The sequence below is a fragment of the Anolis carolinensis genome, chromosome 4 (genome assembly GCF_035594765.1).
Source record: "Anolis carolinensis isolate JA03-04 chromosome 4, rAnoCar3.1.pri, whole genome shotgun sequence".
NCBI lineage: Eukaryota > Metazoa > Chordata > Lepidosauria > Squamata > Dactyloidae > Anolis > Anolis carolinensis.
The window spans coordinates 196,585,963-196,610,247 of record NC_085844.1 but is presented as its reverse complement, the minus strand read 5'-3'; the positions used below and the strand labels follow the sequence as shown (position 1 = coordinate 196,610,247).

Below are 24,285 nucleotides of genomic sequence, written 5' to 3'. Positions count from 1 at the left end.
GTCTAAAATAGAGAAAAAAGTAGATTTCAATGTGAGGAAATATTGTGACATGAACATGGCCTTTAAGATGTTCAGCTGCTACATTTAAGATGTTCAGCTGCTACATCCAGCAGCCAACAAAGGGCTCATGAATTTCTGGTGGTCCACAGCCTGACATAGAAAAACACTCAGAATACATTTTCATTGCATTATTTTACACTGGTTAACAACAGATAACTCTTTGAATATTTTCTTGACTTTTAGTAGAACCTGTTTGTTTCCCTTATGAAGCAAACAGATCATCTCACTCACACTAACCAGACACAAAAGCAGTCTCATTCTGCCTTGCGTGTTTTTTCTTCAAGGTTTTGGATGGAAAATGCTCCTAATGTTAAATGTTTGTGATTCTTTATGGGAGCGATAAACAATATAGATACAGTGTGCTCTTGAGATCTGTTAGGGTTTGGCTCCAGGATTCCCCATGGATGCCTAAATCCATGGATTCTCAAGTCCCATTATATATAATGGTAAACTAAAGTGGTGCCTCTTATATAAAATGTATAAAGAAAAAATTCAAGCCATGGGCACAGAATTTGTGGATGTGGATATGGAAGGTCTACTCGAATGACTTCTGTGTTATTTGTGAAAATGGCCTAAATATTAGATCATCAAAGATATTAAGTTTCCATCATTTTCTATTGTGCCATCTTTGTAACTAGAGCTCAAGAGCTTAGCACGTAATCCAAGCCATACTTAATTTTCAAGTTCACCGTGATGATGTTAAAGGCCAATTTGCTGACTTCCCAACAAATTGTCATTAAATTGTACATTTATTGCTTCTTCTATTACCTGATGGGTGCTAATGCTGGAGGGTATACAACTTCAAGATAACCCAAATTCCACATAAACTGTCTAATTGCTGGAGTTGTACTGTAAATTAAATGTTAATGTCATTTCCCTGAGTTGCTTCTATTTAAAAGAATGGAGCTTAGAGAGGATAAATGACACATTCTTTCTTTTTCTTTCTCCAGAATTCACCATCAACAGTTTCTGCACCATCGTAGACATCATGAACTTTTCCAAACTACAAGTCTTGAGGCTGGATGGGAACGATATCCATCGGAATAATGTGCCCTCGGATGCCCCACTCTGCCTGCGATGGGCCAGCGTCATAGAGATTTAGCCATTGCTCTTCTTTGTTTTCTTAAACACTCAAAACAAGGCCAAATTCTTCTTGCGATCACACAGGGGCAAAGGCCTACATTCTCTAGTTAACACTGCTTCATTTGACTTGGCTTCTGCAATTGTATAATATAGGAAAGACTGATAATTTGATCCAACAGATGCTGCCCATATTAGCTAGTCTGGTGATGACACATATGCAACCAAAATTTTTGACCACCTTTACTTCGTCTTCTCTGTTCCTCCTCTTTAAACAGCCCAGTCATGACTTGCTTTTAGTAAGATGCTGTTAGGCACTATTTGTCTCTCCTTTTGGGTGGGTGGGGCAGATAATTTTTGTTCCTGTTGTTTTTTCATTCCACATGGATAGCTTTCGCAGTTTGCTGCCTTTGGGCTTCGTTTTTCCATGTAGGAGGGTTGCAAGGGGAAAGGAGCCTGTGGGGAGGGGTACAGAAAAGACTGAAGCCAAATCAAATGAAAACAGATTAAATATTTGGCCACACAGCATGGAGCAATTAGAGAGGGTTTGGAAAAGCAATAGAGAGAATGAATTACTGACAGGGTAAGAGCCAGCTCTTCAGATGGTTTTCAAACCTGAATATAGCTCCCCTGGTGCCATATTCTGATTAGGTAGCACCTTCCTAATATTTTGTTTCTCAGTTTGTTTGTTTTTCATTAGTTTTCTTTGTTATTGATTATAACAACACAAAAAAACAAACAAGTGAGAACTGAAAAGCCCCACAATCAGTCATACACATATAATAATATAATGACATAATTGTGATGATATATATTGAATTCCACCATGAAGTTACCAAATCGTATCATTCATGAAAACATTTATCAGTTTTGCTATGAAAGGACATAATGATAAATGTATTTCAAATACTTTTACAATTCCATGAAGTGCCATTTCCCCATTACTTCAGTATTCTTATACTGTACTAAATGTTTAACAGCCATGTTTTAATGTCAGCCTTATAGTTTAACTTCTTTCAGTTTTGTGCAGTCAGTAACTTTGTGGCAGAAATATGTTTTTAAAATGCTGCCACCTGGGATTTTGAAGTTATTGCTTTTAGATAGATTAAAAAGTGCAATTGCTGGATCGGTTACTATTTACAGTTTCTCACAACTAGGCAGGTCCATTATATATGTAGAAAAACTCTATTCATACCACATCTGCATGGGCAGAATAAAATAGAGGACAAAAGGGAATTTTAATGGATTTGTACATTTATGATGGTATTGAACCATGCTTGGGGCTTTGGATACACAGCATATTATTGACCTCTTTCAGCCTTGACTGGAAAGAGTTTTGTCAGGCCCCTTCTATAGTGCAGTTCAGTTTATTAATCAGTGCTTGCAAAATACAAAATGTCTTTCCATATCCTGCTTCAGTGCATATAAAGAATACTTCTGTTATTGAAATAACATTCCCAGCCAGTAATAAAATGTAATGTGAGCCAAGTCAGCATTAAAGTATCTGGCAAGAACTCACCATTATTCAGCAAGGTATTATTTCAACAGCATATCATGAAAAACTGGGAGCTTTATGGTTATACCATTCTGTAAGTGCCCTTTTGGGTATACCATCCAATTCAAATCTAATCAAATTTCATTCTTGCAACAGAATCCCATTCTACCATTTCATGTTTTTAATTGCATTCATTGTGACTTATTTCCTTGGCTGCAGAAGTGTCTGGGCTGCATTTTGTGCACTTAGCACCAAGGTCTGTCACAAGAATGTCTCACCTTTTCTCTTAGAGCTCTCATCCCTTAGCCTTTCAATTATTTTGTTTCATGAAGAGATGGTAAAGGACATAAAACAAGAACTGAATATAATACAGAGTCTGAGATGTTGGAAATGCCATCAAAGTCTGTATTTTAAGTGCATGCTTATAATATAAAAGAAATATGTAGAACCATGAACTGTAGATATAATTACTGATCAATAAAAAATTTTCTATAATTGCATGGAATGTCTTGAAAAGTGGCAATTATACAATCTAGATTTGAAGCATGTGATATTAATAAGGAAAAGGCAGGAAACTGAATCCACAACATGAGACTTTGGAAGAGCTGATGACTGTACTTCTAAGAATGTTTCTGCACAGCACATGTACATTTAATTGCTGTGTTCATTCTCTGTAAGTCACAAGGCACCGTATACACAGCATATGTCAGAGTCACAAGGGGCAGCTCCAGAAACTCCTAAATTTCACAGTGCTTTCTAGAGAAAGTACTGATAGCCAATTTTTATGCTTGTATTTCAATGCTTAAGTGCCAAAGTGGAAATGCAATCATCAGGAGACACACCTCAGAAAGGAACTAGTCATAATCCCAAGAGGAATAAAACACTGATTTTTAGGAAAGGCTTTGAAAAGATACATCCTTCCTTTCAATTAAATCCTTTCTCATCATTATTCACACTGGAACTTTAGAATAGTACCTAAAATCCTAAAAACTGAGGAAAGACTCAGAGACACCATTTTATATGGATTGCCTGCAGACATCAAAGAAACATGCTAGATCTAGTGAAGTACAGTTCTGATTTCTGGATTCCTTTGGAAAGCCTTAGTCAGTGCTTTCGGCTTCCTCATTAATCTGCTGTATAACCTTGCAAATGTTTTAAGAATCTAGCTTTTCTCACACAATAGTTGGAGACCTTGATTTAAGGCGCAGACATATCAATGGAATGGAGAAAGAAACTCAGCTTTATTATAGAAACTCCATTCTAAGGACAGAAACGACCTTATCACATTGGCTGCTGGAATTGCTATGGATCGTGGCAAATCTGGCAATGTCTGGTGGAGGGTGGAGGGGAAACGTTCACCCCACGCCCCACATTGCCTAACTTAAATTTAATGGCATCCTACGGGGGGGAGTGTCTACCACCTGGCTTCCCCCATTGTTGGTAATGCAACAGGGGAAGCCCCCATGTTGCTGCAGTGATGGCATTTGCTGGTTCCACTTTAGTTTAGTCAGGGAGTCCCACCGAAAGTAGCTGTCCATCATGGGATAAGAGCCGGAGGACTCCATGGCTAAATCAGAGAAGAATTCAGGTCATAACTCAGAGTACTAAACTAAATAGGTACATTTTGAAAGATCAGGAGAGGACTCATGGGAAGAAGATGTGAAGAAAAAGTATAAGTTTATCACAGAAGAGACAGAATAGGCAGAGGACACTTTAATGCATTCAAGCTATCTAATGTTTGCTCCTGTCCACCATGAGGCATTTTTCACTCATCAGTGCTAAGTGTTGTTACATTCCCAACACTGCCAAATTCTCCCTTGAATTGGTTAATCTTTCTGGGAAAGGTGTTTCATATTATCTGGGTCTTTTTAATAGCAGTTTCAGATGATGTTTTGGGGTATGCAGGGAAGGGGTACATCCCTTCCACTTGCATCATAATTTTAATCTGTATTGGACACATGCTCTCAGCTACTTTCTGAAAAGCAAAAGCCATGATGAGTCTTAGGTAGAGCCAGTCCAACAATGAGGCGAATTAAGCAGTCACTTCGGGCGCAAAACATACGGGGTATAGTCGAGACTGCTTTTTCTGTTGATTTGTTGTAAAACATGATGTTTTGGTACTTAATTTGTAAAATCTTAATGTAATTTGATGTTTAATAGGCTTTTCCCTCAATCCCTCCTTATTATCCAACATTTTCGCTTATCCAACGCTTTTATTTTTCAGTGATTGATTTGGGGGGGGGGGGGGCAAAATTTTGTTTGCCTAAACTTGAAAAATACCTAGGGCCGGCTCTGGTCTTAGGTAATCTATTTAAAAATACACTTACATTGCAGTCTTACATATTGCTTTTCAGAGTATCTTCCACTGAGGGCCCATCCAGACAGGGCCCAAACCCTGCTTTGTCCCAAATTAATTAGGTACTTGATTAGACCCAGGTCTTCCTGAAGACCCAGGTCTAATGCAGTATGGGCTTTGTGTGGACTGCCTCCTCGGTAGTCCTGTGACTACCAAGGAGGCAGTCCACACAGCCCTCTCAGGTTTTCCTGACTGAATTAGCCCAGAAAACACAGAGGGCTATAATCCCCTTCCCAAAATTGCTTTAAAACACCTTTAAAAAGAAAATAACTTACCTGGCTGCCATTTCCCTGGTCCATTTTATTGTTAGAGGGCAGGCAGAACAGGAAAAAATACAAAAAAAGCCAGAGCATGGCCTGTTAGAGTAGATGACCTCAAAAAGAATGCCTGCCCTCTAACAATAAAATGGATGGAAAGAAACTTAAGCATGTAGGAGGCAAGAGAACACCTGGATTTAAACTCTCCGTTCATTGCATATTGGACACAGGTTAAAATATCATACCCTGTAACTATGGTAAGGTTAAATGTTACATCTATTTGTGTTCAATTCTGCTCCTGGTCCTACCCACCGCTGGAATGAGGACCACAACAGGTTTCAACTAGCTCTCAGAATGGCTTTAGAGAATGTTAGTAACCACTCTGCAGGGTGAGGTCTCCCCGTAATTCCTCATCCAATGTCCTTTGTCCCTCATTTCTGTCTGTCCCTCATCTAGTTCAAATCAGAACCATTCCATAGCTAGCGAAAAAACATTGGTAGTTTGTCAATTTGCACATAACTATCTCTACTGTGGAAATTGCTCCCTTTTAAAGTGCTGATGTCGTAAGATTTTTTTTCAGGGGGGGTGTCATAGCACAGACCACAGTCCTGACTGCATGCCTTTATGCACGTTCAGTCCCTTGGAATCCCATGACATAAGCTCACTGCTACGGCAACTGACTGTCTTTGCATTGCAACGCCTTCAATCTGCCAATCGGCACAACCAGCAGTTGGCCATAAAGATTTTTGATATAGTGTAGACATTGAAAAGAGTGCAGAATTTATAGGCCTCCACATTAGAACTCACCTTTTGAACTACGACTTCCAGATTACTCTATCCTGCATGGCAAGGATTGGTGGAACCAGTGACAAGCAATTATGGTAATTTTTCTAGAAACATCAGCAAGGTCATATATTGCCCACCTATGTGCTAAAGGTCCAAATTGAGAAACCACTGGCTTTACAAGGCATGTTTTTATGGCAATGTCTAATACAGCTATGATCTATCGAGGGCTAAAGTAAATGGGGAAGGTGAAATAATGACTGCCCCTTCCCTCATCATTTTGTTACTTTTCACTTGTTGATGATGACCTTCAAACCTGGAAGGTTTTTTCTGCAATTAGCTTGGAAACAACATCCTCTAATAAGTAAGCCTTGACAGCTAGAAATTCTTTCCATTAACTCAACTAGTGAGGGAGGACATGGAGGATGGTAAGATTGACTCTGAATCTATTCAGAAGATGTTCCTGGTTTGAGCACTATAACTGAATCGTATGCCAAATTTGAGTTCCAATGAGACATAACACAGATTCAGATTTCTCTAGCAACTTTCCTTGTGGGAAAACGAGGGCTGCTAGAAGATGAGAGTATTCCTGTGGCCCTTTCCACACAGCTGTATAAAATTCACATTGAACTGGGTTATATGGCAGTATGGACTCAGATAATCCAGTTCAAAGCAGATATTGTGGATTATCTGCCTTGACATTCTGGATTATATGGCTGTGTGGAAGGGCCCTATTTCACATCGGTGAATTTATTTTGCTCCAAAAATCATGTGATCTAGCTTTGCCCTCCAGTGGCCAAAACTTGGTACTTGCATTAAAATGGACTTCTAACTTCATATCAAAGTCAGAACATTTATGACATGCATCATCCCTTCTGGTGAATGCCTTTTTCCCGGACTATTAGATGTTTCTGACCTATGATGTTGAACACAAATAATAATAAATGCAAATGTGCATTTAATCCCATAAGAATTGTTCAAGCTGGAAATAGCAAGCTAACTTGCCCACCCTCTCAATACTTTTTTTATCATTTTTGAATTTTGAAGCTAAACCAGCAGAAAAGAATACAAGTAAAATGCACTGTGTATCTGACAGAGCTAAACGTATTTATGTAACTGTCCAATATGCACAGTTATGTTGAATTAACATATTGACAGGTGGCACAAATAGTCATGTCAGGCTATTTTTCTGTATTCTTAGAGAGTATACTGATATCTTAGCAGCCATTGGTGATTGTGATGTTGCCGTTATGTGTCATCAAGTTGGCTTTCATTGAGGCTCCCCTATGCATGGGAGATTTTTGAGAGCCGTGCTTGATCCTGCAAACTCAGAAACAAATCCAAGCAAACTTGTTATTCACGACTGCACTAACTGAGTCATTGCATTCCTACTGCCTTTAACTTTCCCATCCAATATTGCTTTTTTCCAATAAGTCATGTTATCTCATGATATGACCAAAGTACGACAGCCTCACCTTTATCATGCTGATTTCTAGAGACAGTTAAGGTTTGATTTGTCCTTAGACTTGTTTTCTGATTTCTTGAATGCAAGCTCTAATTTGATCAGTACTAAGACAAGTTATACTATAAGCCTATTGAGAACTGAATAAACTGGATATGTGTTTTTCATCATGCACACAGAACAAGATATGAGATTGAGGAACTACAACATTATTAAGAAATTTTCCAGACACATCCAATGTTATCCACCTGTTCATCCATGCTACAAGCTGAAGAACAAACATAAGAGAGCCTCCCTCTTATTCTTCAGCTGGGTAATTCTATCCTATTTCCCAGGACCAAATCTGGCAAGATCTGTGCTCTTTTGACTCATAATTCTAAAGCATGAGATTATAGTTATGGTTTTCCTGTTGTTATTGAACTGTAACTCTGATCAGCTCTAAACAGAACAGCCATGGGAGTTATGGTCCAACAACATTTGGAGGATCATAATTGTCCTCCCCTACCTTAAAGGCACACCAAACATCCCAATTTAGAAATTATGAAGCTGTCAGGACCAAGTGGCCACACCCTTCCTAAATCTGCTCCAGTAGATTCAGCATGAGTGGTGTGATAGAAAAGCAACCATTGACATCAGCATACTAATTGGGACAGCCTAGTTTACACTCCCTCTCACTCTACCTGCCATAGTAGCTGGCATATTTTTAAGTGTAACCTCCCTTGTGCCACCTGCTAAAAACATGCTGTCCCCATTGCAGACTTTAAAAACAGACTAAATCTTTAAACAGAGCAACATGCTTTTTATCATCCAAATTGAACTGAGAGATCAAATGCTTAACCCCCTTGTGTTGCATTAGTGCCTGCCAATAGCAGCTGCCATGAAAGATGCTGCCAAATAATTTTGTCTGCTTCTCTTTTTTAAGTTAAGGTGATCAAATTCCTTTTCCCATATAAATTGCAGATCATACCACATTTATCCCATGGATTTCCTGTTTCTCAAAATATTCTGAAGAAGTTCACTTAAAAGTTGTGGTCCTTTCATTGAGAACCTGCTTCCCTACCTTATTTGGACTTTTCTTCACATCAGAGGTTGAGAAAATCCATGTGTGTCTTAGACTGAAGCTTGGCTACATCCTTCATAGTCCCTTCAATCTGGTCATGCATAGAGTTTTCAGAACTTGTCTTTTTCCTTTGAGAAACTACTTGTACTGAACATAATCTGTACAATTTAGTTTCTGATGCTATTTTTTCTTTCTTCTTAATAAGAAGTATTGTTTTTGCTTCAATATAAGTTTGTTCTTAACCCATTTTTTTCTCCATAGAGTAAATGCCTGGGAGAGTTTTCTTTTCCCAAAACCAGCAGACCTAGGCATTTCTCTTATCAAGTGGTAGTCTCTGCCATCAGCCATCTTGTGGGCAATGAAGCTGCAACTCTCCTTATCTGCTTCAAAACAGTCAATCCAATAAATATACCTGGACTTGCAGACAAAAATAGACATTCTGAGCATCTGACTGACAGAATCATAGGGGGGAGGAGGAAGATTTGGACAGGAGGGCAAAGCCAGCAAAGCAGAGCAGAAAGGGAGTGTGACAAGGATCACAGATGACAAGAGGAAGGGTGTGATCAATATGCTGTCCGCATGCTTCCAGTCTTAGTTATAGGTACTGCTGAAAATAATATTTAATTATTGAACATTTAAGGCACTGAAAGAGTTAGGATTTTGAGACTTTAAGCAATGCCTCTCCTTATATACTATGGGCTCTTCAAATTTTCTGTGCTCATTCAGAGGAAGATCTACAAGGCACCTTAAACACCTTGGCATAAGCATTATGAAAAGCTTGGCCTCTCACTTAACATGGGGACAACGAAAGTGCTCTACCAGCAGGCATAAACCAATCCCTCTGCAATGCCAGCAATACAGCTTAATGTTTTTTTTTCTAATTTTTTATTGTTAGATACATTATAAACCATTATCTGAGTATATTTTGTACTGTTATTCCATGCACGCCAGACATGTAGCCGGGGGGGGGGGGGGGGGCTTGAGGGGCTTCAGCCCTCCCCCCAAAATTCTCAAGGTGGTCCACAATGGGGGCATTGGGATAACAATGCAAAAGATTTGCTTGGGTAGATCCTCTCCCACTCAGACTCAGCTCCCTCCAACCAAGATCCCAGCCCCTCCCACAACAAAATCCTAGCTACAGGCCTGATGCACGCCTTTTATCTATTACAACATTTCCCCTTCTTCTTCCTATTTCTCACTCTTCCTCCCTTCTATTTTATCTATTTATTTGATTATCTAAACTAACTTAGTTCTATTCACCTTTTTTTCTTTTCTTTTTTTCTCCTCCACCTCCCTCCACCCCAGCCCATACAACAATTTCCATTATATTTAACCTTGTCCATTAATACAACTTAATGGTTTAATTCTAGAAAATGTTGAACATTTCCGCTACCTAAGCAGCCACCTCTCCACAAAAGCTGCTATCAATGTCGAAATACAACACGGTCTGAGCTCGGCAAGCGCAGCAATGAAGCAGAGTCTTCGAGGTTTGGGACATTTGTAGAGAGGTCAAGATGCTTGTTTACAAAGCTATTTTCCTTCTAACTCTGTCGTACATCTGTAAAACATGGACCATCTACAAACATCACTCTTGACTTCTGGAACAATTCCATCAGTGTTGCCTTAGAAAAATCCTGCATATCTCTTAGGAAGACAGATGGACAAATGTCAGTGCTCTGGAAGAAGCAAAGATTGCCAGCTTTAGTAATGATTCTCCACCATCAACTTTGCTGGGCTGACTACATTGTCTGAATGTCTGATCACCATCTCCCAAAGCAGTTACTTTACTCTCAGCCTAAGAATGAAAAACAGAATGTCAGTGAACAGCAAAAGATGGCCTTAAAGCTAATCTAAAAAATATGGAATAAACACAGAGAACTGGAAAGCCTTGGAGGTCAGCCATTACCAACAATGCTATAGATTTTGAAGAGGCATGAATATAAGGCAAAAGGGAGACATGTGCCAAGAGGCATGTTAAGCAAACCCTTGTTGGGACTGCCTTCCATCTCGAATTCTATGCCGTCAGTGTGAAAGACCATGTGGATCTACACTCACTTACGGACCCAACCACCATGACTCTCCCTTGGAAGACAATCATGCTTGGCCACATGCGATAGCCTATGATGATGATATGATGATCACTGAAAGCTAGAGACTCTTAGAGATAATAATAATAATAATAAATCTTTATTTATATCCCGCCACCATCTTCCCAACGGGGACTCGGGGCGGCTAACATGGGGCCATGCCCAGAGCAAGACAATATAATAAAATATAAAAACAACATATCATAGCACCATTAAAAATACAATAAATGATAATAAACATTACATCAACAAATCAAAAAACAATAAAACAAGGGCAGGCCACGTAAACACAAAGATAAAACCTGGAGTGAGAGGAACAGAGGGGTACTCCACTGCGGGCAGGGACATATGGAAGTGGGGTAATCTAGAGGATAGATGTTCGAGGTGGGAGTAACACAGGAATATATAACAGAAATTACTCACCGAAGGCACAGCGGAAAAGCCATGTTTTCAAGTCTTTCCTAAAAGCTAACAGCGTGGGAGCTTGCCTAATTTTAGTAGGTAGTGAGTTCCACAATCGGGGGGCCACAGCAGAAAAGGCCCTCTCCCTTGTACTCACAAGGCGGGCCTGGGATAACGACAGTGGTGATAAAAGGGCCTCCCCGGATGATCGTAAAGATCGGGCAGGTTTATGGAAGGAGATACGGTCACGGAGGTAGGTGGGTCCCAAACCGTTTAGGGCTTTATATGTGATGGTCTGCACCTTGAATTGGGACCGGAAGATGAACGGCAGCCAGTGGAGCTCCTTAAACAGGGGAGTGGATCTCTCCCTGTAACTTGCCCCCGTTATTAATCTGGCAGCCGAGCGTTGGACCATTTGTAATTTCCGGGCCGTCTTCAAGGGAAGACCCACGTAGAGCGCATTACAGTAGTCCAGTCTAGAGGCAACTAAGGCATGGACCACCGTGGTCAAATCAGACTTCACGAGGTATGGTCGCAGTTGGCGCAGAAGTTTGAGTTGTGCAAAGGCCCTCCCGGCCACCGCCAACACCTGTGCTTCAAGCGTCAACGCTGAGTCCAGGAGGACCCCCAAACTGCGGACCTGTGATTTCAGGGGGAGTGCAACCCCGTCCAGCACAGTTTGCCACCCAATACCCCGATCCGACACACGACTGACCAGGAGGGCCTCTGTCTTGTCAGGATTGATCCTCAGCTTGTTCCTCCTCATCCAGTCCGCCACAGCGGCCAGGCACTGGTTCAGCACCCGAGGGGCTTCCTTGGAGTCAGATGGAAACGAGTAGTGGATTTGCGTGTCATCTGCGTAGAGATGGCAACGCCCTCCAAAACTCCGGATGACCTCTCCCAGCGGTTTCATGTAGATGTTAAATAGCATGGGGAATAAGATAGACCCCTGCGGAACCCCACAGGTCAATGGCCAGGGGTCCGAGCAGGTGTCCCCCAGCTTCACCATCTGGGAGCGGCCCTCCAGGAAGGACTGGAGCCACTGCAAAACCGTGCCACCGAGCCCCATCCCGGAGAGCCTCCCCAGAAGGATACCATGGTCGATGGTATCGAAAGCCGCTGAGATATCCAGGAGAACCAGCAGGGTCACACTCCCCCTGTCCAGCTCCCTGCGGAGGTCATCCACCAAGGCGACCAAAGCCATCTCGGTACTGTGCTCAGGCCTGAAGCCAGACTGCGAGCAGTCCAGAAAATCGGTGTCATCGAGAAACCCCTGGAGCTGCGTGGCAACCACCCGCTCCAGAACCTTGCCCAGAAATGGGAGGTTGGAGATTGGTCTGTAATTGTCACAAACTGATGGGTCTAACGATGACTTTTTTAGTAGCAGTTTTACCACCGCTTGCTTAAAACAGGATGGAAATGACCCTTGACCCAAGGAGGCATTTATTATAGCCACAAACCACTCCAACAACCCATCTTTGGCCAGTTTAACCAGCCAAGAGGGACAAGGATCCAGAGCGCAAGCGGTCGCCCTCACAGACCCAAGAATCCCCTCCACGTCATCAGGAAGAACAAGCCGGAAAGAATCCCATAAGATTGAACCGACAGGTGCCTCGGTTACCTCCGCTGAAACCACAGTCAAGCTGGAGTCCAACTCACGACGTATCTGAGCAACTTTGCCTGCGAAATGGTGCGCGAACTCGCTGCACCGGGTTGCCAAGTCATCGGGAAGCTCCTGGGTCTCAGGGGGCCGCAGGAGCTCCCCAACAACTCGGAACAACTCCGATGGCCTATTGGCCGCAGACGCTATGCGGGCAGTCGTGAAAGCTTTCCTGGCTGCTCGCAGAGCCACGGAGTAAGCCTTAATAGCGGCTTTAGCCCGTGCTTGGTCGGACACATCCTGAGATTTCCTCCAGATGCACTCTAGTCCCCTCCTCGCACGCTTCATCACGGCCAGCTCCTCAGTGAACCAAGGAGTTGACGTGACTCTACGCAGCGAGAGGGGACGTTCGGTAGCGATCGTGTCCAGTGCCCTTGCTAGCTCACTATTATAGCGATCAGCCAGGACATCAACAGGATCGCCAGTCTCCAGAACAGGAAGATCCCCAAGAGACCTCAGGAGTCTATCCAGATAAGATATTAATCAAATCTGTGAATAATCAGATCCACAAAAGTTAAACCTGCAAATGTGGGGGGTATAAGTCTGTTTGGAGCCTGAAGTCTGCTGGGCTAGTCCTTCTTTTCTCCCTGCTTATAGGAATCATAACGTGTGTGAGGACATGGAAAGGGGCTTTCTCTTTTGTGGGAGAGGAATTCTCTCTACTTAGGAGTCCACTGCTGCTGACATCTCCTTCTTTTTGGCATTAAATGTATTTATTATTTATCTTTTGTATTTATATACCACTTTTCTCACCCCGGGGGGGGGGGGGGGGGCTCAAAGTGGTTTACAATATGATAATGGCAAAATTCAATGCCTAAGATACATCTAAAGTCAAAACATAAAATCTAAACATATAACTATGTATTAAGATCAATAAGACCATTACTGTCTATGTTTTAAGTTATTTTAACTTTTCTAAGATGTGTTATTATACTGAGATTTTATTATGTTTTTGTTTTTATTGATGTAATACTGTTTTGGGTTTGTCCCAGTGTAAGCTGCTTCGAGTCCTTCAGGAGATGGAGTGGGGTATAAATAAAGATTATTATTATTATTATTATTATTATTATTATTATTATTATTATTATTATTATTATTAAACATAAGATATAAACAATATTTAGATATTAAGACTTAGAATTAAAAACACCTAATATAAACATTAAAATCACATGATCCAGATTCGTAGATAAGGACCATTCCAATTGTCAATTGCACATATTCCATATTTATTTCTTGCACTGCATTATTTACTGGCCAAAAGCTTGGCCCACAACCATGTCTTTGTCTTCTTTCTGAAGGCCAGGAGGGAGGCCAAATTAAAAAATGGCTTTTCATTAAAATCTTTGAAATTGCAAGAATTTATCCAAAATGCTCCAAATTCTTTTCTTCTCATTTTTCCCCTAGTTTGTAGTCAACTCAACATGAGGGAAAACAAAATTATACCTTTCCATGAAGATTCAGGCAATTGATACAACCATTCCCTGCTTGTCTGTTCTTTTACATTAATAACATTTGCATCCCTGATCACATTACAATGTTGTTGGACACACATATTCCAGTTTTCATCCGTGAAATACTTGAGGGTACGCATTATTTGATACTGGCCTATTTTCCAAAATCTACTTGTGTTCTAGTGCCAGATCTTTACCCTGCTGTGTTTCCAGAAAGCAATGGAATGACCACAGATGGCTACACTTGTGGGTGGTGACAAGCAAAAAGCACCTGTTATCAAAAACACAATGTGAACTAGAGGACATCACGCACAAAGCAAGTTGCATATCACTAAATGACTGAGGAATTGGCTATATGCCTTTCCAGGTCATACCTTTGCTTATTTTTGCTTTGGAAAGCTGTGGGCGTCCATTTTTCCCAATGAATATCATATTTTTTCTTTCTGTTTATTGTTTTTTTTAATAAATAAGTGCACCCAGGATTATTCAACTTTGGTAAGTAATGCCAGTACAGTATGGATCTTTTATTATTCTAAAGTCTACATGAGTTGCTTTTATGGATCCATCCTTCTCTTCTCTCAAGTCTAGTTTTATTGCTGTTGTTGTTCCTGCTGGTGCAGCTGTTGCTTTTTGTTGTCATGTTGACTTCAACCTATAGTAGTCCTGTGAATAAGACCTCCATGAGCTCTGGTCATTAGCAGCCCAGCTAAGTCAAGACCATGGCTTCCTTGATTGAATCCACTTGTCCTGCTCCCTTCCACCTTACTGAGAATTATCATGTTTCCAGTGAATCGTGTCATTTCGTTATAGGTCCAAAGCACTATAGCCTCTGTTTAGTCATTTTAGCTTTTCGTAAGAGTTCTAGAGTCAGTCTTGTGACTGGCTCTAGAACCTATTTATTTGTCTTCTGAGCAGTGTATGGTATCCACAAATTCTCCTCCAGCATCATATAATAAATTACTGGATTTTCTTCCAGCCATCTTTCTTCTCTGTCCAGTTTTAATATCCATACAAAAACCCTGTTGTATAATATTCTAAACTGGATTTTTTAAAACGAACATAGAAGTATGTTCAAATGCTCACATGGACATCTATAGACGGTTTAAGCCTGTTTACATCATGCAGGAAAACATGGAATCACTAATGAGTCCAGGAAGGTATATGTTTCAACCTCAAGTTGAAGTGCGAATTTCAAGTGTACAGGTTCTCCAGGTCATTGTTAACAATTACTTTTTCTGCAAAACAAAATCATGGTGTGCTTGTTACTCTCTGCCATTAGATGTCAGTGGTGCATTTTTCATGCATGTACTTGCCTCATTCTAGGAACATAAATTCTAGGAACATAGCCCAGTCCATCTGTTGCAACAAAAACAAGACTGTCATTACCATAAAAGACTATGAAATCTATTGTTATATGAACCTTTCTTGGCAAAGCATAATCCAATTTCATTATTTTTTTAAAAAAAATACAATTTTGGCACATATGTAATAGAGGAGGAGATTGAAGAAGCTCTGGAGAGAAAAATAAATGTGTGTATCAGTGAATGATTACCAATGCTAATTGAAGGAAAGATAGAGATCTGTAATACAGTATTACTACCATGTTTCCCCGAAAATAAGACAGTGTCTTATATTAATTTTTACTCCCAAAGATGTGCTAGGTCTTATTTTCAGGGGATGTCTTATTTTTCCATGAAGAAGAATTCACATTTATTGTTGAACAAAAAAATGAACATTTATTATATACTGTGCAGTAGTTGTCATCACAAACCAGCATGACCAGACAAACTGTGAATCCTATCAAGAATTTCTTGTTACTACCATTATTTCCATGTACAACTGGTATGTACATTTACCAATCCTGCAAGCTCTGGTGTTCTGTTTGGCAGGCACTGGGCATGCTTCCAAACAAAAACTTTGCTAGGTCTTACTTTCGGGGGAGGCCTTATATTTAGCAATTCAGCAAAACTTCTACTAGGTCTTATTTTTCGGGGATGTCTTATTTTCGGGGAAACAGGGTAGTACTGTCTTATGCAAGCGATGATGCCTTCTTAGCAACCAAATTCATACCTTTCACCAAGACTTACATTTGAAGATTTGCCCCATTTGCTCTAACTGAACACGTCCACAACATTATCTATTTGGATCGATTCTGTTTTCAAATGCACAGACTGATATGGCCAACAAATCAATCATAAATAGGCATTTGCTTTTCTTAAATCATTTTCCAGCTAAGGATGTACAACAACATAATGGTCAAAATATTTGTGCCAACTGCAAATGCCAGTCTTCTGTGCCCCTCCATCCCACTACTTCCTGTTGGTTCCAAGAGATGGTTTACTTTCACTTATGAAGCGACTCTACAGTTGAGGACCATATTACCATGTGAAATGCCCTTATTCACAGATATAGTTTTAAAAAATGAATTGCTGCAGATAAATCTAAAAACCCAACTGTCAAGTAACAACACCTCTCATTTAATTTTGCCCTGAATACCAGTGCATAAGAAGAAAAGAGGATAGGAATATTTTGAATAACTGGCCTACAAAGATGTTATAATCAGCAAATTCACTCTCTTCAGAAATAGAGCTAAAATGAGCTGGTGGTCATTTGGAACATAGCAAACTACTTTAAATAATGTATGATAAGTTTCAATCTACGTGCATGGGGGTCTTCAAGACATTTTCTGGGCCCTTGACATTTTCAGACTCCCCACATCTCCCTTTTCCAGGTCACCCAAACTTCAGGAGTGGCAATAAACCTTCTAAATAGAATATAATTTTAGAGGGTTTTTTTGGATGGGGCCTTTTTATTTTTGACATTTTGTGTGTGTGTGCGTGATGCCTCTAAATTCCATGGGACATAAATCTGATCTTCTTGATTATCGTTTTAAAATGGCAATGACAAGAGCTGGAAATGGAACCACATATCTTCCAATATTTCACAGAAGAAAATCAGGATATATGTGATCAAACTTCATCAGAGTGTGGTCAAGACAGCAAAAAGTTATTAATAGGGAAAAACACACAAGATAGGAGAGGCTGACATGGTTTGCTGAAGCTCCTCTCCGTCCTGCTAAATTAATTTGAATGCAGACTGCTTTTGCACTTTGAACTCAGTTTGCAGCAATTAAGTAAGCTGAGGAGAAAGGGGAAAGTAGGAGAAAAGAGAAACTAGAATCAGGGCCGGCCCAACATGGAGGCCACGTGAGGCTGCCGCCTCGGGCGTAGGCCCGGGGGGGCGCCGTCAGGCGCCCTGGCCCCGCCTCCCATGCTGCGTGAGAGGCGGGGTCAGGGTGAGCTGCACGGGAGGCTCCCGCGCAGCTCAGCCTCGCCGGCCTGGCCTTTTCCAGGGGGCCAGACTGCAGCAAAGGTCCTTGCAGGCCGCGATCGCGGCCTGCAAGGACCTTTGCTGCAGTCTGGCCCCCTGGAAAAGGCCAGAGCGTGCTGGAAGGGAGGCAAGGCCCCGTCTGGGCGGAGCCTCGCCTCCCGGCCTGCGCGCCCTGGCCCCGCCTCTCACGTTGCGTGAGAGGCGGGGCCAGGATGAGCTGCGAGAGAGGCATGGCCAGGGTTGGCCCCGCCTTCCTCGCAGCTCAGCCTCGCCGGCCTGGCCTTTTCTAGGGGGCCAGACTGCAGCAAAGGCCCTTGCAGGCCGCAATCGCGGCCTGCAAGGACCTTTGCTGCAGTCTGGCCCCCTGGAAAAGGCCAGAGCGCGCTGGAAGGGAGGCAAGGCCCCGTCTGGGCGGAGCCTCGCCTCCCGGCCTGAGCACCCTGGCCCCGCCTCTCACGCTGCGTGAGAGGCGGGGCCAGGATGAGCTGTGTGGGGGGCGGGGCCAGGGTTGGCCTCGCCTCCCGCGCAGCTCAGCTTGCCAGTCTGGCCTTTTCCAGGGGGCCAGACTGCAGCAAAGGTCCTTGCAGGCCGCGATCGTGGCCTGCAAGGACCTTTGCTGCAGTCTGGCCCCCTGGAAAAGGCCAGACTGGCAAGCTGAGCTGCGCGGGAGGCGGGGTCAACCCTGGCCCCGCCCCCCACGCACTGGCCCCGCCTCTCACGCAGCGTGAGAGGCGGGGCCAGGGCGACCTGCATGGGAGGCGGGGCCAACCCTGGCCCCGCCTCCCACGCAGCTCACCCTGGCCCCGCCTCTCACACTGCGTGAGAGGCGGGGCCAGGGCGCGGGAGGCGGGGCCCGCCAGCGGGGCGCAGGAGGCGGGGGGGCGCAATTTCCCCTCCCCGCTTTATATAAAAAAATATGTCCGGCCGGCCCTGACTAGAATACTTTAAAAGAAGTTGGAAAAATAAAAGGACAGAGGATTAATCAGACTATTGCTACAAACCTTTAGAGATTTGTACCTGCAAAGCATGTGTTTCTTGCCACTGAGTTATCCCTCCACCAACTGGGAGATTCAGCTTTCATAGGATGTTTTCATGCTCTCTTTACAAGACTTCAAAATATAAATTCCAAAATGGCAACCATTATTGTTTTGCAGCAAAAACATTGATGATCCTTGAGAACCTTAAAGCCAAAGTATAAAGATCTACATACAAATGTGCCAGTCATTTGTTCCCTTATAGATAAGGAACACAAAAGAAAGATGGTCAAGTTTTTGCATTCTAGTAATAAATTGAAACTCTCAGAAATTATTAGCAAGGCCTTTGTTCTATAGAAATGGTCACACTGAAAAAAGAAACAAGGACAAAAACCTCAACGTGTTCTAGAAATGAAAGCACATGGCTATTTTAAGTGGAATAAACAGGTCAGCGAGGTAGGAGAGTATCTGACAGGGAAACTGGGGCAGTGTGATAAACAAAAGAATAGTGTGATATAACCCAAGATTGACCCACTTGCCTTCCTACAGGTGTGGAGAGTCACCAAGGTCTATAACAAAAGAAGGGAGATGTCGTGTGGCTTGGCTCTTTTGGTCTTCAATCAGTCTTACCGAGTGCATTTTAAAGAGATTCACTTTCAGCATGACTGACACTGAAAGAGACCTTTCAACAGGCAGGAAGCACCCAGATACATGAGTGAAAATATACACACACACCTCTTTAAGTTACAGTATAGGCAAGCCAACATGAAAGGCCAAGAAGGAAATGCACAAAAAGAAAGGACTAAGCAATGGAAAGAGAAAATTCTAATTTAGCTAAATCCACAAGTCCTGTTGATACTTCTATGTGTCCCATACATATTTCACTGCGTCTTGTCCTCATCACATAAACACACTACATACTTTTCCTTCCTCTCTGTTTCGTCTACTGGCCTGAGCTCAAATGCATCTGGGTAGTTCGTCAACAGAATACTGCTGAATCAATGGTTCCGTGTACAGGGACCAAAATTCTATTTCCAGTTCACAAAAATCTATAATCCATCCTGAATTCTTAAAACTCTACCTGACATTCAGTTCATGAAATTATACTAGCCTGTACAAATCTGATTTGTATCTGGACAGAGAAACCTTTTACCATTTAGGTCTTCAGAGAACATCAAAAACTGGGCAGCTGTCAAAAGCTAGGGTTGTATCAGCTGCATGTTTTACTCAGCCTGCTCTGCTGCATTCAGCCACATTACTGTGAATTAATGCTATGATGTGACTGCTGAATGCCACATGCAGAACTATACATTTAAGTTTTAGCATTTTAGCATTTAGTTCTGAGAGTAGATTGTATGTCTTTTTCTTGCCCTGTCATGTTTTAGCATGTCCAAAAAAGATAGATAGATAGATAGATAGATAGATAGATAGATAGATAGATAGATAGATAGATAGATAGATAGATAGGGGGGGGGGCAGTTGAACTCAAGGGCAAAATATATGCAACAGAATTCCACATATGTCTGTTGACAGTCACTGAATAGCAGTGACATGAGCCATTGTGGCTTTAAAAATCCACTGTAGTGGGGAAAGTGCTCTAGACTGTGAAATGCTAATGTAAATGAAGATCTCAAGAAAGTTATTTTCTTGGACTATAACACTCCCTCCCCACAGACATTTTTTCCAGCCTATGAACAAACAGGCCTTCAGTCTAAATGGGCAAAGAGTTGAAATAACAGCTTCAAGACTTATATTTACTCTATTTATCCCTATATAACACCCATCCTATTGAAAAGTTGTTATTATACATTCTTCATAGATGGGAAATTAAATTCTAAGTCCACATGCAGAGCTGATGTTTCTTCAGGCTTTCGAACCAAAGTCTATCTGATCATGATCCAAAACCTATTTGGCAGGATCATATTTGTTATCTCAAAAGTTGGTCTGTTACAAATCTTCACTCAAAATTAGTGCTGCTTTTTATGTAAGTCTCACAGGGATACAATATTCAAACTGCTCATAGAAAAGACAATTGTTAAACAGACTATCAAAAATATTTTAACAGGAAACAGACAAATAGGGTAGTTGCTTTACATAATTAATACAACTAGCTGTATCACCGAAAAGATGGCTATGTCGTTGCATAAAACATCCATATGCTAATTTAGAAAAATGGCATAATTTAAATTAAACATATGGAAAATTGTTCACAGGAACCCTGCTCAATCTGCTACTCAAACTGAAAAGAAAAGACATTAGGAAGAAGTAAAGGTTGCTTACCTGTAACCGTGTTTCTCTGAGTGATCACCTGTGAAATTTTGAAGCTGTCTGCGCAGGCGCAAGTAATATCATATGTGCGTATTTCACAGGGACCACGAAGGAGAACCTCTATTCTAGTGTTGAAAAACTGTTCAACTTGGAAATAGACTACATTGAAAGGTGATGGACTCTGTTTTTGGATGTCTTTCAGAAGAAGTTGGATGGCAATCTTTCAGGAGTGCTTTATTTGACTATTCCTGCATGGAAGGAATTGATTGGATGGCCAATGCAGTGCCTTCCAATTCTTAAATTCTATACCATTTAAGGAATCTTCAAAAAGCAGCAAAACATTTATTTAAAACAAAGGGGTAAATGGAAGCGGGAACCAAATTTGAACTGACACACAGAAATACAAACACACATTAAGAACCTCATCATATGGGCCACTTCTTCACCCCTTTCGCCACATAGCCTATTGCAAAATGCATATCCTCTTCCAGTCGGGTTCTGTGGTGAAAGGGTAGAAGTAGTGGTGTACAATGCCATGGCTACAATGCAGGGAAGTTGGGCGGCAGATGCTTCCCCATGTGGGATGGGGTCGGCAGTAAGTTAGACGATCTGGGGTGTGGGGTGACAGGGTCTCCATGTCCCCTGCTGGGACCCACGGATTCACTACGATGTGTGGTGAATTCCTCACTTTAATGTGATAAGGTCCATACTCAGTTTTGGTTTAATTCTTAATACAATAAATGTCAGCTAAGTGCATTCTTTTCCTCATTCTATCTTACATCAATGTCAATCATGTACAGTACAAAAATGCAAGAAAGTGTTAACATAGTACTGCATTTACATCTCCTTTGTAAAAAAACAACAACAAAAAACCTTGGCTTCAACATTGATGCAAACCCCTTCTGAACAAATCTGGCCACCTTAGAGTCCCTTTTAAGTCAGAAACAACAATGTTCCAACCATATATTGTTGTTGCAACCTTGTATCATTGTTGTGTGAATGCACACGACCACAATGACAATATTGATACATGGTTGCAACAATTCTCATTCAGGCACAGGAATCCTATAGCCAGAAAGGCCATATGAAATTCTTTGGAGCCTCCAAAAAACCCCGGCACCTCCCAAAATGTGTTGACAAGCCCTTAGTTACTCTTAAAATGACATTTAACTCAACTCAAAATGAAAAAAAAAAAACAGAAAATTATCTGAAAAGAAACCAAGAATGATACCAAGAATGATGCAGCATCCCATCTAGTCACCAAAAATGTGATTGCAGCAGCCCACTGGAGTTCAAGCACATGCCCACATCTGACTAAAGTTAAAGAAAAATGAGACCAGTAACAGCAGGCCATCCTACTAGATTCAATAGATCTCTGGTAATTTTTACTTTGAAAAATTAAAATGAACTAGAACATATACCAGGTGATACAAGAGGCCATCACAGAGTGGAACGTCTCAAGCTGGGCAGTCCCAGAAGGAATGTTGAAAACTTGGTTTACAGTAAGTTGAATGAAGTCTGGAAGTAGTACTGGCCTTTGGACTTGTGGCAAGGTTTCCCACCATGAACTGGCATTTTGAAAGTTGCTAAAGGCTATGGTATCTCTTAACATCCTTTAGGCTAGGCAACAAGATAATTTTTTGCCTTCTGTTTTTCATTACCAGTAACAACACATATAGCTACAAGGCTGCCAAATGGGCTATGACTTAGAATCTGGCAACACGGCTGCTGTTGTGGTGGAGCAAGCATTCGTGCCATAAACTATTTGTGTTTCAAGGAAGATTGTAAATTCCTGCTCATTCAGCTGCTCAGCACCACCCTCCCTTTTCCTGTGTTCAGAAGCCCAATACACACTAGTCTTTGTTCTCTGGGCAGAACCTCGCTAGGAGTGCCAAGATCCCTTACAGAACTAACACAGTTTCTAGAGAAGCAAAAGAGAGAGAGCCCCCCACCCCACCCCAATATTTCTTGTGGAAGGCTGCTAATATTCTAACACCACAATCACCACCCAGCTCCAATGTCTTTAAGTTTGTCCTAGATATAAGAATATAAGCAAGCAGAGGAATTACATATACTTGAAAGAGCTGGTTATTTTGGCACAGGCTTGTGTTTCAAGGAGGAGGAAGCAGAAGGTTTTGTGGGAAGAAATGTAGTTCAGATGTGAGTCCAAGTAAAATGTGCTACAGGAATGCTGTCATGTTCTCCTATCCCAGTTCTTCCAGTGGTGATAACTTCAAAAATGCCACCTTCACTCAAAAGGTATTCTTTGGACTAATGTTTCTAGAAGAGTATGGGGCATTTGTGATTTGCTTTATGTAAACACATACAATTTATGTACACACACATGTATTTGGAACAGCATTCATGACAACAGATACTGCACCATATTAGATTTCTAAGCGGCTTCGTCAGCATAACAAGAGCAATTCAGTTGTCTGTGTGTCTCTTCCAATCCCCCTCCAGTCCTTTAAATGTCTGCTTATCCCATCAAAGCATTGCTTCAGGGTAAACCTAAAGACAGTTTTGTGTCCCCGCTGCTCCCAAAAATATGCAAGCAACAGTGCAAAGAGCTTCCTTTCTTGACCTAGTTAGAATTTCAATAGACCAGTCCAACAGAACAGTTTAGCTACCAAATCTAGCATCACACTTATCACACTAGATACGGATTCATTTTGGGATAGAATTCAAGGTATTGGTTAACACCTTGGAAGCAATTTACTTCAACGATAACTCTATCATTATGAATATTCCCATGTACGTGTAGAAACTGATCAGCACAGGGACAAGTTGTGAGAGCACAGTGCCTTATGAAAAAGCTGTTTTTTTTCCTTATGAGGAGCTGTTAACAGTTAAAATCTTGCTTTTTTGTCCTTTTTTCTGTTGTCTTGTCCACCAGCTGTTACCTCTGTTGGTTATCTGTTCAATTGGCTCCTTTATTTTATGTTGCTTTGGCTTAATATTGTGTTCCTTATTTTATGATTTTAATTATGCTTTTTACTATGTTTATTTTTGATGTTGTTGCTGCTTGGAATACCTCACTAGCAAGAATATACTGGTCTAGAAATCTTAATAAAGAAACTGTTCCCCGTAAAATCTGTTTTCATTGTCAAGGTTTGGTACTGATAAATATAGAATAGAATAGAATAGAATAGAATAGAATAGAATAGAATAGAATAGAGTGGAATAGAATAGAATAGATCATTGTTCTGATTAAAATGGATAGCACACAGAGACAGATTTTTCCCTACTGATGTACCATGCCTGCTTAAATGTCCACCATGTAGGAGAAAGATAACTGCAATCCAGTGTAATCACAGAAAGGGAAACTCAGTTTAAATCTACACTTCTTAAGCTATTTTATATGCTAGGCCACCAGGATTTTCCTAATAGCTAGCTAGGGACCAGCACCATATTTGTGGTCATCTGATACAACCTTTGGTCTTTCTTGAAGATGTGACACAGATTAACAAGCCAATGTGTTGTTGATCAGCATTGATCCATGGACCACCGTTTTGAGTAGCATTCCTCCAGCAAATTCACTTCCCCAATACTACTTT

At 41.4% G+C, this 24,285-nt stretch overlaps 1 protein-coding gene across 3 annotated transcripts in view; it reads left to right on the top strand.

Annotated features, from left to right (window-relative positions):
• Positions 1-3,135, top strand: part of fmod (fibromodulin) — a 128,007-nt gene extending 124,872 nt beyond the window's left edge. For all 3 annotated transcript variants that reach the window (XM_062978506.1, XM_003220320.4, XM_008109676.3), the window contains exon 3: positions 1,011-3,135. In XM_062978506.1, the coding sequence (XP_062834576.1) occupies positions 1,011-1,162 (152 nt within the window). In that variant the 3' untranslated portion in view covers positions 1,163-3,135. The remainder of the gene's footprint in view (positions 1-1,010) is intronic.
• Positions 3,136-24,285: the final 21,150 nt, after the last annotated feature.